Raw genomic sequence first — 15,135 nt, 5'->3', positions numbered from 1 at the left:
CTCTTCCTCTTGCCTCCTGCCCTTTCCCTCCCTCTGTCCCCCTTCATTCCACACACGGCCATTGCTTCTCCTGAATTCCCCAAGGTGTTTGTATGTAACAGACTTTGCAGTACGGATAAGGATGGGGGGTAACAGTACAACCCAGAACAGGCAGTGATGACTGAGACGTCACTGCCCCCGGGTCCCGTGCTCTGGCTCTGCCAAGAAACTTCGTGCTGGCTGGCTGGCTCTCTCCTTAGGCCATGTTGTGCTCAGACCCTCTCTCCCACCCACCCCTACTGCTCCTCTGTTACCAATTCTGGGTCTGCTTGAGGGATACAGACACCTCCAATCCTAGTTAACCTTATGTAAAATACTGCATCTTTCTAACTCTGTCCCAGTATAGGGTTGAAGCGAACTTTTGCTTTCTTTTTTAAAATAATAATTAAGAAGTTTGGCCCAACAAAAGAGTTGGCTATTTCTGATCCCCTACTCTAGCAATGTAGCCCACAGGTAGAAGCAGTAAAATTATGATTTTTTTCTTTAATCCATCTCCCAAAAGTCTTAAGCATGGCTCCCTCCTTCTCTGAGGAGAGAAAGCCCAGGACCAGTGGCAGGTGGGGGATCCTTCCATGGCTTTTGCTTCACTGATGATTTCATTTATCTCTTCAGGGGCTGCACTGATTGGCAGGGGCCTTGGAGGGCTGGCCCTGGATCCTGATTGCCCTTCTGCCAGGGAGACACATGAGGCTGAAGATGAATTTGGGAAAAGTAGCCACTTGCTACCTTAGCTATGGAAAAGCAGGGCCACAGTGAGATGGAAACGACCCCTTCAGATCCTTTCTCCTACATTAAATTGTTGAAAGTCAACCGGGAGCTACTGGTCACTCACATCCGTAACACTCAATGTCTGCTGGACAATCTGCTGAAGAATGACTATTTCTCAGCCGAAGATGCCGAGATTGTGTGCGCCTGCCCCACCCAGCCCGACAAGGTGCCCTGGTGACAGGGAGTGGCATGGGCAGCATGCAAACCTCGGTAGCCATGGGGGCTTCTCCCTACTGACCTGAGTGGAGAGGTCTGAGAGTTCAGTACACTGGGAGGAATTTCACACTAGGGTCTTAGTAGAACGTAAATGACCATGTTGTTGGCTCTTGCACAGTCAAGTGTTTCACTTCTGTGCATGTGTCTGGAGCAAACGCTTATACCTCAGCTCTTACTGCTATGTGCATTGGTTCCCAGACACCTCATTTTTGGGGGGGGGGCGGGGACTGGCTGGTATACACTGTCCTCTAACCAACTGAGCTGACTGGCCGGCCCTCCCCTCATTTTTTTCATCCACTTTAAATTAGTAGGAGGGAAAAATAAAACAAGCATAGAACACCAGCCCTGCTGCTCACTGAGTGTGGTCAAGCTCTGGAGGCTGCTCATGGCTGGGTCACACTCAGAACGGGCACCACTGTGGGTTCAGGAATGGTGACATCCCGAGGTTGGCCCCAGTAAGGAATGTTCCACGCTCCACTGTAGGAGGTTCTAACAGCCCTTAGTGTCACTTAAAATTTGTTTCATCTTCTGAAAAATAAACTCGAGACCAAAAACTGCCTCTTGGTTGGAGGAATGACAGAGCCTGTTTGGCTTCTGCAGCAAGCCCAGTAGCACATTCATGTGCTTTGGTCTTCTTTCTTGATCTTTTCTCTGCATTTTTAATAACAAAAAAGCTATTTTTAACATATAATTCACATAAGGGTCTGTCATCCTCTTGCTGTATGGCCCAGCCACCCCACCTCTTTATGACAAAGGGGTGACTTTCTCCCTCTCCACGCTTATTCCTGAAAAGCCTCCTGGGTTTTTCGAGCTGTGTGTTTTTATTTCTTGCTAAGGAGGTCCGTTTCGCAGGTTCTAGGCCTCCAACATGGTGAATCTCACAACAGCCGGGTGGATGGCCATGCTACTGGCCTTAGCAAGAGCTCGAAGCCCTGTCCTGAGCCCGCCTGGGGGTCTTTCCAGTAGGAGGACGCCCCTCATCCAGCTCATGGCCTCATGCTTGTGCCTCCACCAGGTCCGCAAAATTCTGGACCTGGTACAGAGCAAGGGCGAGGAAGTGTCCGAATTCTTCCTCTACGTGCTCCAGCAACTCACAGACGCTTACGTGGACCTCACGCCTTGGCTGTCAGAGATCGGCTTCTGCCCTTCCCAGCTCATTCAGAGCAAAGCTGTTGTCAACACCGATCCAGGTATGCATCAGCCCCAGGGGCAAGCAAGGCCCTGGGGTTTGGAAATGCCCGGCTGGGCATTAGAGCATTTTCCACCATGGCCAGCCCCATGGTTCCCTCAGGAAGCAGGCCTGGTGCTCTTCCGATTTTAGAAAGGGAGAGCTGGTCCCCGTCACCCAAGTGCAGCCCATGTGACTGCAATTGAACTGACCACATGGAGCTGGTCTGGTTTATATAGGGGCCCCTGGAAGGACGGGAATGGCCTCTGTTCTGATCTCCTGCTCACTGCCTGTCCTGACATATGTAGACATTTATTGGTTGCACACGGTTAAGGCTGTATTTTTTTTCCTTTAATAAATATTTCCAGGTTCGATTCTAGGCAAAGTATTCTTCTATCACCCCTGGGGGTCAGTCTTTATTTCCAAGCTGATCCTTAATCGATCAGTTCAGCAAGTATTCTTGATGTGCCCACCACGTGCCAAGGTGTTGTGCTGGTGCCAGGGACACAGTGGTGAGCACACGCAGATATGGTTCCTGCCCTCAGGAGCTCAGAGTCTAGTGCGAGAGACCACTGTGAGATAACCTCACGAGTGTGGACTTGCAAATGGAGATCAGGACAGCGGCAGTTCCAGCACTGTGCAGGCTGTGACATAATCAGGCCAGGTGGCTCCTGGGGCAGGGCACCTTCCCTCCCTGCTTTTGCTCCCTTCACTTCGAGACAGTGATTGGTAACATACTAGCACCAAGGTCCCAAACTCTGATTTTTTAAGAATCCAGTTAGACCTTGGAAGCAGATGCAAAGGACAATGTCCGAGAGAGTCGGTGTATGTTTTGGGGAAACAAGGTCAAGCGGCAGAGTGCAAGGGCCAAGTTCTTGCTCCTGCACCTAGTGGGGACCTGGCCACTGCAGTGGCTGCTTCTGCTCCCTCTTCCTCCTGTCTCACCTGCTGCCTTCCCCCAAGAAAAAAAGAAAAATACTCCTAGAATGAATAGTTCTTCCAAAAGACTTCTCTTTTGGTTTTCTAGCCAGCTGCTTCAGTAGCTTTTAATGTATAATTCACTCTACAAGAAGCCACATGCAAAAGACCACATATTGTATCATGCCATTTATGTGAAATGTCCAGAAAAGGAAAGTGTGCAGAGAAAGAAAACAGACACCTAATGACCTGCAGCCCAGGCTGGGGCAGGGATTGGCTGCAAAGAGGCTCCAGAGAACTTTGGGAAGATCACGGAGATGTTCTAGAACTGGATTGTGGTGATGCACAACTTTGGAAATTCACTAAAAATCATTGAATAGTATATAACACTTACTTATAATGAATGAGCTTTGTGAAATATAAATTATGCTTCAAAAAAGCTGTAAAAATATATAATTCACTTTACAAATTTTAAGTAGACAACCAAATCGGACTAAGTTGATGGGAAAGGTTTATAGATGAATCTGGAAATGTGCATGGGTGTCTAATTTTTGTTAAGTGAATTATAATTAGAATCCAAAAGCTATTTTATTTTATTTCATTTCATTTTGGGGCAAAAACTATTTGAAAGGAATCTCTGGAACACCCTTTTGTTGGGGAAGAACTGCCTCCCTCTTGGTGTAAGCTCCACTCTCCTCGCCTGGGTCTGCTGGGAGCATGGTGCCCGTGTGAGCGTGTGGCCACGTCTCCTCCCCTCGGGGGCAGCCCTGGGCTCATCCTGTGGCATATGCCAAGCATCAAGTGATCCCGAGGCCCTCAGCCTGGGAGCCGGGGCTGGTGTGCTCTGTGTAGGATACGGCTCGTTTTCATTTTAGTGTCCTCAGTTGTGGTGTTTTAGGTGAGGCACAGCTCCTTTGAGCAGTGTTATAAGCAAAAGAAATGTTAGAGTAATATCTTCCTTAACAAGATTTTCGGCTGGCAGGTAAACTCAATTGGTTAGAGTGCAGTGTTATAAAAGCAAGGGTTTGGATGCCTGTACTGGCCAGCCACCAAAAAAAAAAAAAAAAAAAGACTTTCAATGGGGACTGGCTCATGCTATTTGAACAGGACTCTGGGGGTGGAGTGGGTCAGAAGGGCCATGTGGCCTGGCCCTCGAGTGTAAGGGGGCTTTAATTTGCAGCTGGAGTTCAATGACAACATTGTACAGAGGAATAAGGGAGGCCTGATTCAGATACTGATCCTAGCTGAAGTCTGTCGCCCTCTGGCTGGCTAAATCTGAAGTCAAGCAGAGAGATCGAAGCCTGGGGACCCTTGGATTCTGGAATGCTGGCCCTGGGGCTGCATGGGGCCTGCATCTGTGGAGTGGGTACACTTGCCTCAGGGTCCAGGGTATGGGTTTTGTTTGCTTGTGTCTTGCCTCTCTTCCTTGAGACCTCCCTGTTTGATGTGACCTCCACCTCTGTTTCTCTCTCTGCCTCCACCTCTCTCCTGGGGACCGCTGTGCCCCATTACCCGCCCCTCCAGTGAGCAGGTACACACAGCAGCTGCGCCACCACCTGGGCCGCGAGTCCAAGTTCATGCTGTGCTACGCCCAGAAGGAGGAGCTGCTGCTGGAGGAGATGTACACGGACACCGTCATGGAGCTAGTCGGCTTCAGCAACGAGAGTCTGGGCAGCCTGGGCAGCCTGGCCTGCCTCCTGGACCCCACCATGGACGTCCTCAACGAGCAGGGTGAGACCATCTTTGTCTTCGGTGACGCGGGGGTGGGCAAGTCCATGCTGCTTCAGCGGCTGCAGCACCTCTGGGCCACTGGCCAGCTGCACGTGGGGGTCAAGTTCTTCTTCCACTTCCGCTGCCGCATGTTCAGCTGCTTCAAGGAGAGTGACTCGCTGTGTCTGCAAGACCTGCTCTTCAAGCACTACTGCTACCCGGAGCAGGACCCCGACCAGGTGTTCGCCTTCCTGCTGCGCTTTCCCCAAGCGACCCTCTTCACCTTTGATGGCCTGGATGAGCTGTACTCGGACTTTGACCTGAGTCGCGTTCCCGACAGCTGCTGTCCCTGGGAACCTGCCCACCCCCTGGCCCTGCTGGCCAGCCTGCTCGGTGGGAAGCTGCTCAAGGGGGCCAGCAAGCTGCTGACCGCCCGCACCGGCGTCGAGGTGCCGCGCCCGCTCCTGCGGAAGAAGGTGCTTCTCCGGGGCTTCTCCCCCAGCCACCTGCGCAGCTTCGCCCGGAGGATGTTCCCCGAGCGGGCCGTGCAGCAGCGCCTGCTGGACAAGCTGGAGGCCAACCCCAACCTCTGCAGCCTGTGCACCGTGCCCCTCTTCTGCTGGATCATCTTCCGGTGCTTCCAGCACTTCCACACCACCTTTGACGGCTCCCTGCATCTGCCCGACTGCACGGTGACCCTGACCGATGTCTTCCTGTTGGTCCTCGAGGTCCACCTGAACAGGACACAGCCCCGCAGCCTGGTGCAGCACAACACCCGCAGCCAGGCAGAGACCCTCCGCGCCGGCTGGGGCACCCTGCGCTCGCTGGGGCAGGTGGCCCACTGGGGCATGGAGAAGAGCCTCTTTGTCTTCAGCCGGGAGGAGCTGCAGGCCTCCGAGCTGCCGGAGGAAGCCCTGCAGCTGGGCTTCCTACGGGCCGTGCCCGAGCTGGGCCCTGGAGGGGACCAGCAGTCCCACGAGTTCTTCCATGTCACCCTCCAGGCCTTCTTTACAGCCTTCTTTCTCGTGGCAGACGACAAGGTGGGCACCCGGGAGCTGCTCAGGTTCTTCCAGGAGTGGATGCCTCCTGGGGAGGCAGCCGCGGTGTCCTGCTATCCCCTCTTCGGCCCTTTGCAATGCCTGCGGGGCAGTGGCCTGCCTGGGGAAGACCCCTTCAAGAACAACGATCACTTTCAGTTCACCAGCCTCTTCCTGTGCGGGCTACTGTCCAAAGCCAAACAGAAGCTCCTGCAGCGCCTGGTGCCAACGGCAGCCCTGAGGAGGAAGCGCAAGGCCCTGTGGGCACACCTGTTTGCCAGCCTGCGGTCCCACCTGAAGAACCTACCCCGTGTTCAGTCCGGGAACTTCAGTCAGGTGCAGGCCATGCCCACCTTCATCTGGATGATGCGCTGTATCTATGAGACACAGAGCCAGAAGGTGGGGCAGCTGGCGGCCAGGGGCATCTGTGCCAACTACCTCAAGCTGAGCTACTGCAATGCCTGCTCGGCTGACTGCAGCGCCCTCTCCTTCGTCCTGCACCACTTCCGCAAGCAGCTCGCCCTTGATCTGGACAACAACAATGTCAATGATTACGGCGTGCGGGAGCTGCAGCCCTGCTTCAGCCGCCTCACTGTGGTCAGGTGAGGCCACCAGGCACGGGGAACAGCAGGTGGGCTGGGGTGGGGGGGCCAGCTCCGGGGGCACCAGGACTGGCATTGTGGATCAAGATCCCCTGGATCTGCTGTTACCCTGGGACTCCTGACCACTGGTCTTGGAACATCTGGACCTTCTTTATCTCAGGGTGGCAGAGGGCAAGAAACAGAGCTTCTGCAGCTGGGCCAGGATCAGCCCCAGCTGGGTGCCCTTGAACAAATACCTTAACTTCTCTGAGCCCCAGCATCCTCATCTGGAAAAAGGAGATGCTTATAATCCTAGCGATTACAGTAATACAACCAGCGTTTATTGAGAATGGGTGAAGTGCATTACAAATATTATCTCATTTAATGCTCTTAACCCTATGAGGCAGGTACTGTTATTGTCTCCATTTGGCAAACGAGGAAGCAGAGGCATAGAGGCGTTAATAACTTGCTCCAGGTCACACAGCTAGGATGAGGTGGAGGCAGAACGCGTGAACATATCTTTTAAGATTAACATAAGGCTTGGAGATGGCGCTTGAAAAGTTTCTGGCACGCGAGAGCTCTTATTGCAGAGAAAGCAGACCTTGTGCTAACTGGCGTTAGTTACTTTCTGTGATGAAAGCCAGCAGCCCTATGCGCTGCTAGAGACCTCAGTCAGAATGCTAACTTGTGGTTATTTTCCTGTTCAGTGGTTTACAGGGAAGAGAGGCCAGTCTGCTTTCTTCTGTTAGCATTTCCTGTATAAAGTAAACCTAGTACATCTCTGCAGGGGTTAAATTCTCCATTACTTGGCTCATGCATTTCTAAAGAGCAGTGAGGATTTGGAGCTGATTCCTATGCCTGTTGTACCAGTGCCAGAGTGTAAATTGTGTGTGGACTTGGGGTGTAGGGAGCTGAGGGCTGCCCTGGTCTGGGAATTGGAAAGTCTGGAGTGTGTTCTCTACACTCTCAGACAGCAACTGTCCCTCTGCAGCCTTAGGCAATCTCACATCCAGCGCCAGCCTGTACCCATCTTATAAAAGGGAAACTCTGTACCAGCGAGTGGTCCTGCCCCATCCTGCTGTCCCCAGGTGACGTTTTCCTCCACACCAATGAGAGAAAAAGCAGCTCATAGGGAAGCATTTTGAACTCTCTGAGGGCATCAGTTAGCATTAATTTTGGCTTAATTAGGAAAACCCCAGAATCTTGGTGGCTTAAATAAATTGCAAGCTTACATCTCTCTTGTGCAAAGTCTAGAGGTAGGCAGTTCAGGGCTGGTGTGTTGTCTCTATGACCATGCAAATCCCAGGCTCTCTTCTGCCTTGCTACTCTGCCATCCTCACTACCAGGCTTCTACCTCTTGACCCAAGACAGCTGCTCAAGCTCCAGCCATCTAGTTGATATTCTAGCCATTCTAGGAAGAAGGAAGGGCAAAGAAGGACCCACCCTATTCTTTTAAGAAGACTTCTCAGCTATTACCTATGATACTGCTGCTTAGATTTCACTGGGCAGAACATAATCGTATGTGCCTAGCTAAAAAATGGGGGATTCTATTACTAAGAAAGCATAGACATTAGGAGCCTCTGCCATCCTGGGATAGCCATGCATTGTATGTACACACAATGCCCCAGCACCAAGCTGGGTACTATGGGGGGAAGAGTCCAGAGTATCCGACCTGATCATTTTGGTGTGGCATAAAAATCAACCTTTCACCTACTTGGTCTTTTACTTATTACAGAGGTCAGCTGTGGACCAAATTCAGACGTTGGCTTATGTTTGTAAATAAAGTTTTATTGGAGCACAGCCACAGCCATTTGTTTACTTACTGGCTGCTTTGCATTACTGACTTGAGTAGTCATGACAGAGACCATATGGCCCACAGAGCCTAAAATATTGGCCATCTGACCCTTTAGAGAAAAAGTTTGCTGACTCCTGGTGTATTACCTTATCCAGTTTCTGACTCTCACCTCATCCCTGAATCTTATTCTATTTTTCAAGCTTCACCTAAATGATGGGGTAGAGGATTGAGAAGATCAGTTTAGCTTGATACAGAGATTTCTTGGTAGTGAAAAAAAGTTGTTTCACATTTTAGCCACATCAAACTATCCTGCTAGTGTAGGGACTTCCCAGAGAAATTCCATGTGTGGCTGGCCCTTGTCTGGAAGATATCCACAGTCCTGGAGTCCCTCTTTTCCTGCCCTGCCTCTGAGCCTGGCTGCACAGGTGGCCACTGCCTTATAGAGGAGCCAGAGAGTCCTGTCCCTTCTGGTCCTGCTTCTAGTGGTTTCTCAATCACCACCTGCACTTTTCCCCACAGAGCCGTGCCACGTGAACAGTCTCTCTTGGCAGGAGGGCCCCAGACCTTTTGTGGCAGCAAGTCAGGCTTCGCCCATGCATTTCTGGATGGGTAGGCTGTTGGCATTCTGGGTGGGACAATTCTTGTGGGAACTGTCCAGGTTTTGCAGGACACCTAACATCACCAGTCCCACCCACAAGATGATGGGGCATTTCCTCCCCCAGTCACAGCAGCTACTAAAAGCAGTCCCTCCATTTCCAAACCCCATGCCCCCCACTGTGCAGCAGGAACCTCGGAGAGGGTGTGGTGGGATGCTGGTTTCATGCGTCCCTCATGGGCTGTGCTAGGTGCCAGGCTTTTTAGGGGCTGTGTGGCTGCTATGGCCATTCTCGCAGGGGGCATTTGTAACTGGGAGAACTCCAGGGCCTATAGGCTCCGGATCCTTGTGGGATTAATGGTCCTTCGTAATGAGCAGCTGCCCTGATTTGTACTTTTCTTTGCATTGGTTTCAGACTCAGCGTCAACCAGATTACCGACAGTGGGGTAAAGGTGCTGTATGAAGAGCTGACCAAATACAAAATTCTCACGTATTTGGGGTACGTCTTTCTCAAGAACACTGGGCCAGTGCCCTGGTAATGATACAGAGCAGCAGGAACCAATGGCCCAGGGCCAGGAAGAGAACTGGTCCAGCACGTAGGAGCCCTGGGTTCTGTTCTTGGCTCAGCCAGGAGCCCACTGAGCAAGTCACAAAATCTCTCTGAGCCACAGCCTCCTCACTTGTAAAATTGGGATCCTAACATAGGCAAGTAGTTTTACAACAGGTTATTGGGGAATGCAAAGAAAGAGTATATGGGGATATGTTCTGTAAATGTTAAAATGTTGTTTATGGATTGGACTTTACTACTATGGGCCCATAATCCCTCATCCAGAACCCATGGGGCAGGACATGAGTGGGATTCCATGTATATGCTATACAGTAGGGACACAGCCAGTGGAGTCTAGGGCAATAGCCCATTCTCAAATACTTAATCTTTCCGCAGCAAAATGTATGAATATTCAGACCAAGTAGGGTAAGTAAAGACCATAAAGAGCTCCACATCCGTTGCCAAAAGAGTTATGAAAAACTGGGTTTTCAGAGCCGTTGGGATTTTGGAGTTTGGAATCAGGGATTGTGGGCCAGTCCAGCCAGCCCCACAGCCACTCTTGGCCCTGTGAGCAGGAATGGTTGCCAGCTGCTTTGGGCCTCAGCGGCTTCTGCTGTAAAATGAGGATGTGAGGTGAATGACCTTAGGCTCGCCTCAGCCTGGAGCTCTGTGCAACTGCGGAGACCTCGAAACCTCAGTTTAGTGACGTCTTTCAGCTTCCTTCTGCCTTATTGTTGAACTGGTGTCGAGCGGTAAGATGACTGAAAGGTAGACACCGGGAAGGTTCAGTATTCAGAAAGAAACCTTTTCTCCTCAAGGTGCTGGCTTTAATCTTAATTGAACAGATACCCATCATCTACCATTTATCAAGCACTTATGTGCCAGGGCTTTGCCTCATGTCATATAATCCTCATAAAAAGGGAACTCTAATTATTACCCCAATATTACAGCTAGAGAAACTGACACGCAGAGAGGTTAAGTAACTTGTTCCAGGTCAGAAGGCCAGAGAAAGTGGTGAGGCTGGTTTTGAACCCAGGCTATGAGATCCCAGAGCCCCCAACTCTGGTCTCTACATGTTCTCCTTTCAACCCAGACTTTGGGAAAAAATACTTAGGAAAAAAATGGGGGTCGTTGAAATGACATTGGAAGTCATAAAGTCTCATGGCTGTGCTTTGTCTCGAAGGTTATACAACAACCAGATCACAGACGTCGGAGCCAGGTTCATTGCCCAAATCCTGAATGAGTGCAAAGGCCTCACACACCTTAAGTAAGTGGGGTTGGGTGTGGAGCTTCCTAGTAGTTCCTCTTCTCCTTTGCTTCTCTTGGTCACCCCTTTCGTTATTCAAAGAATAAATGTCACTGTAAGAGCTTTCACCCTAAAGCCTTCTGCTTGCCCCAGGGCCATGCTGCTCAAATTAACACATAGGCCTGTTTGTGGAAGGTGAGCTGACCTCGAGGAAGCATTGTGACCTATGGATGAGGCTCAGATTTTTTTTTTTTCTTTTTTTTTTCTCTTTTTGTGACCGGTAAGGGGAACGCAACCCTTGGCTTGGTGTTGTCAGCACCATGCTCAGCCAGTGAGCCAACCGGCCATCCCTATATAGGATCCGAACCCATGGCCTTGGTGTTACCAGCACCGCACTCTCCCGAGTGAGCCACGGGCTGGCCTGAGGCTCAGATTTTGGAAGGGCCACTTGTCATCAGTGGGGGGAAGGCTTGGAATCTTGATTTTATTAGCTACTGACAGGAAGAAAGGACGCAGCTATCACCCTTTCTGGAGTACTAGAGAGAAGGGAGTCCCCATTTAGTTGCAAGCAAGAGCTTGATCCTTTGCTCTGTCCCACAGTGCCCTGCCAAGGGTGATGTGCCTGTTTCTTCCCTAGCAATGGGTACGCACCTTGACAATTGGCAGTCAAAGCAGGAACTCCCAGGCCTGCCAATGGAAGTGAGCAATGCTCCCGGGGCCACTTAGAGACCCCAGGGCAGGCTAGGGTTGCTAAGTTTCTGCAGAGATCTTGAGCCTCTCCTGGAGTGAAACCCTGACTGGCTGTCATCGGGGCCTTTGGTCCCTCCTGAGAGGAGGCCCAGGGCATGGCTGCTGTGGGCCCCAGGAAAAAGACCCCACTTCTCTAGCAGGGTCCAGGAGGAGCTCTGTGCTGGGGAAGAGGGTGGTCCACGTTGGGGTCTCCGCACAGCTGGAGGCCAACTGTTCATGACTCTCTCTGCAGACTGGGAAAAAACCAAATAACGAGTGAAGGAGGGAAGTGTCTGGCCCTGGCCGTGAAGAACAGCAAGTCAATCTTTGAGATTGGGTGAGTAGAAGCAATGACCAGGTGTGGGCATGCTGTGGCCTGCTCTGTGCATGCGGTCTCCTGCTGGCCCTTTTGCACGTCAGTACACCAGAGGGGCTGCTTGTCTAGCTGTGGGAAGAGGCAGCAGTCAGAGAGCTTTCTCCACTGATGTTCTGTGGCTTCTGCGTGGGAAACATGTGGGAAGGCCCAGGGTTGACTACAACTTGCATCGCACAGACTTTTATTTAAGTCATGCAAAAATCAGTGTTGTCATCACCTGCAAATGAAGGGAGCTGTACCAGCCCTATGTGGGAGTTTCTACAGGCAGGTGGTCTTCATTGTAAGAATATGATAGATACTCTGCAGGCTTTGTTTTTCTATCAATTTTTTTTATTGTGGTAAAATACACATAACATGTAGTTTACTGTCTTAGCCATTTTTAATTGTATAGTTGAGTGGTATTATGTATGTTCATATCATTATATTACCATCACCATCACCCATCTCCAAAACTCTTTTCATCTTGCAAAACTGAAACTGTACCCATTAAACTCTCCATTTCCCCTTCCCACAGCCCCCGGCAACCACCATTCTACTTTCTGTCTCTGTGAATTCAACACCTCTAACTACCTCATATAGGTAGAATCATCCAGTATTTGTCTTTCTGAAACTGGCTTATCTGACTTAGCATAATGTCCTCAAGGTTCATCCATGCTGTAGCACGTGTCAGAATTTCCCTCCTTTTTAAGGCTGAATAATGTCCATCATATGTATATACCACACTTGGTTTATCCATTCATCCACTGATAGGCACTTGCATTACTTTCATGTTTTAGCTATCGTGAATAGTGCTGCTATGAACATGGATATGCAGATATTTCATCCAGGCCCTGCTTTCAATTCTTTTGGGTGTATGCTGAGAAGTAGAATTTCTGGGTCATATTGTAATTCTATTTTTTAATTTTTTGAGGAAACTCCACACTGTTCTCCACAGCAGCTGCACCATTTTACATCCCCACCAGCAGTGCACAAGGGTTCCAGTTTCTCCACATCTTCACCAACACTTGTTATTTTCTGGTTTTTGTTTTTTGGGTTTTTTTGATAGTAGCCGTCCTAATAGGTGTGTGATGATATCTCATCATGGTTTTGATTCTAGAGGCTTTTTAAAGCTTTCTATGTCATTATAATTTTTATTGGATTATAAAAGGAACATAGGTAATTTTACTTGGAAATTATGGAAAATAGGAAAAATAATAAAAATTATCTTCTCAAAAATAGTTATTTTTAACATTTGAGGTCAATTAAGCTTTCCCACTTTCTCTTTCTCTCTTTGTACTATTTCTTAAAATAGAGTAGAGATCAAACTCTTTGTTCAGAATTTTATCCTTCATTTTAATTTAATCTCATGAGGAGTTTTCCACTTGATTAAAAATTTGATACCACCGAATTGTGTAACACTGAAAACTCTAATTCTGGGATTTCAGCAAGCCATAGCTGGCTGGACTTTGGCAGGGAGTTGCTTGGTGGGAGTGTGTTGCTGAGGTGGCTTTGGTTCTGTTGTGGGTGGGCCGGGCAGACTTGCTTTTCTCTGTGTAGGCAGTGCCCCTCATCCTGCAGGGATAGCTGACACTTTTGATAGGCCAGGCACTGTTCCGTGTGCTTTGCATCCATTAACTCATTGAATCCTGACAACAACTCTATGAGGGAACACTCTTATCATCCCCATTTTGCAGATGAGGAGACTGAGGTCCGAGAGGTTACACAATTTGCTCAAGGTTGCACAGGTAGTAGGTGGCAGAACCAGGATGGCAGACTGTTTTAGCCAGATCTACTCAGATTATCTCCTCTGGCAGAGAGAACACAGCTTCATCTTTGCGACTGTCCACCAAGATTGCAACAGTCTGCAGAGCATGTTTGGTGACGTGCTCCTCATGTAAGAGGAACATTACTGACAGGTTTCTGAATGTACTTCCCCGTCTCTGCCTCACGGAAGACTGCCTGTGTCTTCAGGAACGTCTGTGACCCCTGTGCAGAGTTGAGCACACGCTGGGAGTCCAGCACCTGCACAGGCCTGCCTGTCAGGCTGCCGCAGACCTTTATACTCTGCAGGGGACATGCAGGCTGTTTGTTTCTGGGACGGTCTGAGCTTAGGCTCTCGGACGGACAGTTCTCCAAAAGCTGGGATGAGACCCGGTCTCTAATTGTGCAGCTCGCCAGCCAGCCTGTGTGCATGAGGCTCCACTGCTCTTTCTTCACACATTCCCTTGGGAGTCTGGAATCCAGAGCAGCCCCCTAAGGGGCCAGCATGAGGAACTAGCCTTGGCCACAGCTCCAGGGACTGAGCAGAAACCTCTGCCTGTTGAGCGTGCATCAAGCTGTGCCACTGGCAGAAAATCAGGGGTGAGCATGGCTGTTTGGGGGGAGCTAACTTTCACTGTCTTGCCTCTGCCCTCAGAATGTGGGGCAATCAAATTGGGGATGAAGGAGCAAAAGCCTTTGCTGAAGCTCTGAGGAACCACCCCAGCTTGACCAACCTGAGGTAACTGCTGCCTTCTGAGACCTGTGGTCCCCAGGGCTGACCCAGTCACTCTGCACTCCTCTGGGTTTGCCAGGGAAGGGGCTCCGGGAGGGGGCGATTGGCTTTCCTAATAGGGGAGGGAATTTGTGGGTGTGATTTTCAGGTTCACATCATCAACCATCAATACAGAAGATAGACTTCTGTAACCAAATGTGTGGGGATTGCAGTCAGTTCTGCAGTGGACACCAGCTGGGTGCTCTCCAATTCAATTTGACGAATTTATTTGAGCCAAATTGAGTGACTGCAGCCCAGGAGGCACTTCCAAGTCACCTTGGGAAGTGCTCTGGAGAAACAAAGAAGTTGGGCTTGTAAAGGAAAAGGACAGATCAGAAGAGGAGGTGGTTGCAAAATTGTTTGTCTGACAATACAATTGGCACTAGCATCTTTACGTAGTCTTGGCAGTAAGGGATTGGTTGTAACAGTCTTTGAGACGATCCTCAGCTAGACATTCTCCATTTTGACAGGAGGTATATGGATAACAGTCAACAGATGGTTGGTAGATGTTGGTCATTATTCTTCCAGGACATTGTGACCCTTGATATTGATTAGCAAAGTTTAAAAGTTCAGAGTGTCTTTGGATGTGATTGATAGCTAGAGTTCACAAGTTCAGGGTGCCCTCGGATGAGACATGCCTGAAGCTCAAGCTAGGATGGCCTCCTGACTCCGTTTTAGATTCCTGACAGATGGACACCATTTTCCTTCATCAGTGAATAAGACAATAGAAAGAACAGTGTGTGTTTTTCCCTCTCTCGGGATGTGTCTCTAATAATTGACCCCATTTTCCTAGCCTCGCATTCAATGGCATCTCCACAGAAGGAGGAAAGAGTCTTGCACGGGCCCTGCAGCAGAACGCCTCTCTGAGAATATTCTGGTAATAGCTAGGGTCATTTTG

The 15,135-nt window shown here is 49.9% G+C and overlaps 1 protein-coding gene across 1 annotated transcript in view; it reads left to right on the top strand.

Annotated features, from left to right (window-relative positions):
* NOD1 (nucleotide binding oligomerization domain containing 1) overlaps nt 1–15,135 on the top strand; it is a 45,271-nt gene that overhangs the window by 21,454 nt on the left and 8,682 nt on the right. The window contains exons 2-9 of the mRNA XM_063100433.1: nt 652–973; nt 2,039–2,213; nt 4,634–6,458; nt 9,243–9,326; nt 10,558–10,641; nt 11,603–11,686; nt 14,121–14,204; nt 15,031–15,114. Of these exons, the coding sequence (XP_062956503.1) occupies nt 773–973; nt 2,039–2,213; nt 4,634–6,458; nt 9,243–9,326; nt 10,558–10,641; nt 11,603–11,686; nt 14,121–14,204; nt 15,031–15,114 (2,621 nt within the window). The 5' untranslated portion in view covers nt 652–772. The remainder of the gene's footprint in view (nt 1–651; nt 974–2,038; nt 2,214–4,633; nt 6,459–9,242; nt 9,327–10,557; nt 10,642–11,602; nt 11,687–14,120; nt 14,205–15,030; nt 15,115–15,135) is intronic.

The sequence above is a fragment of the Cynocephalus volans genome, chromosome 6, assembly GCF_027409185.1.
Source record: "Cynocephalus volans isolate mCynVol1 chromosome 6, mCynVol1.pri, whole genome shotgun sequence".
NCBI lineage: Eukaryota > Metazoa > Chordata > Mammalia > Dermoptera > Cynocephalidae > Cynocephalus > Cynocephalus volans.
The sequence above is the reverse complement of the archived record's forward strand: the minus strand, read 5'-3'. Positions and strand labels throughout refer to the sequence as shown.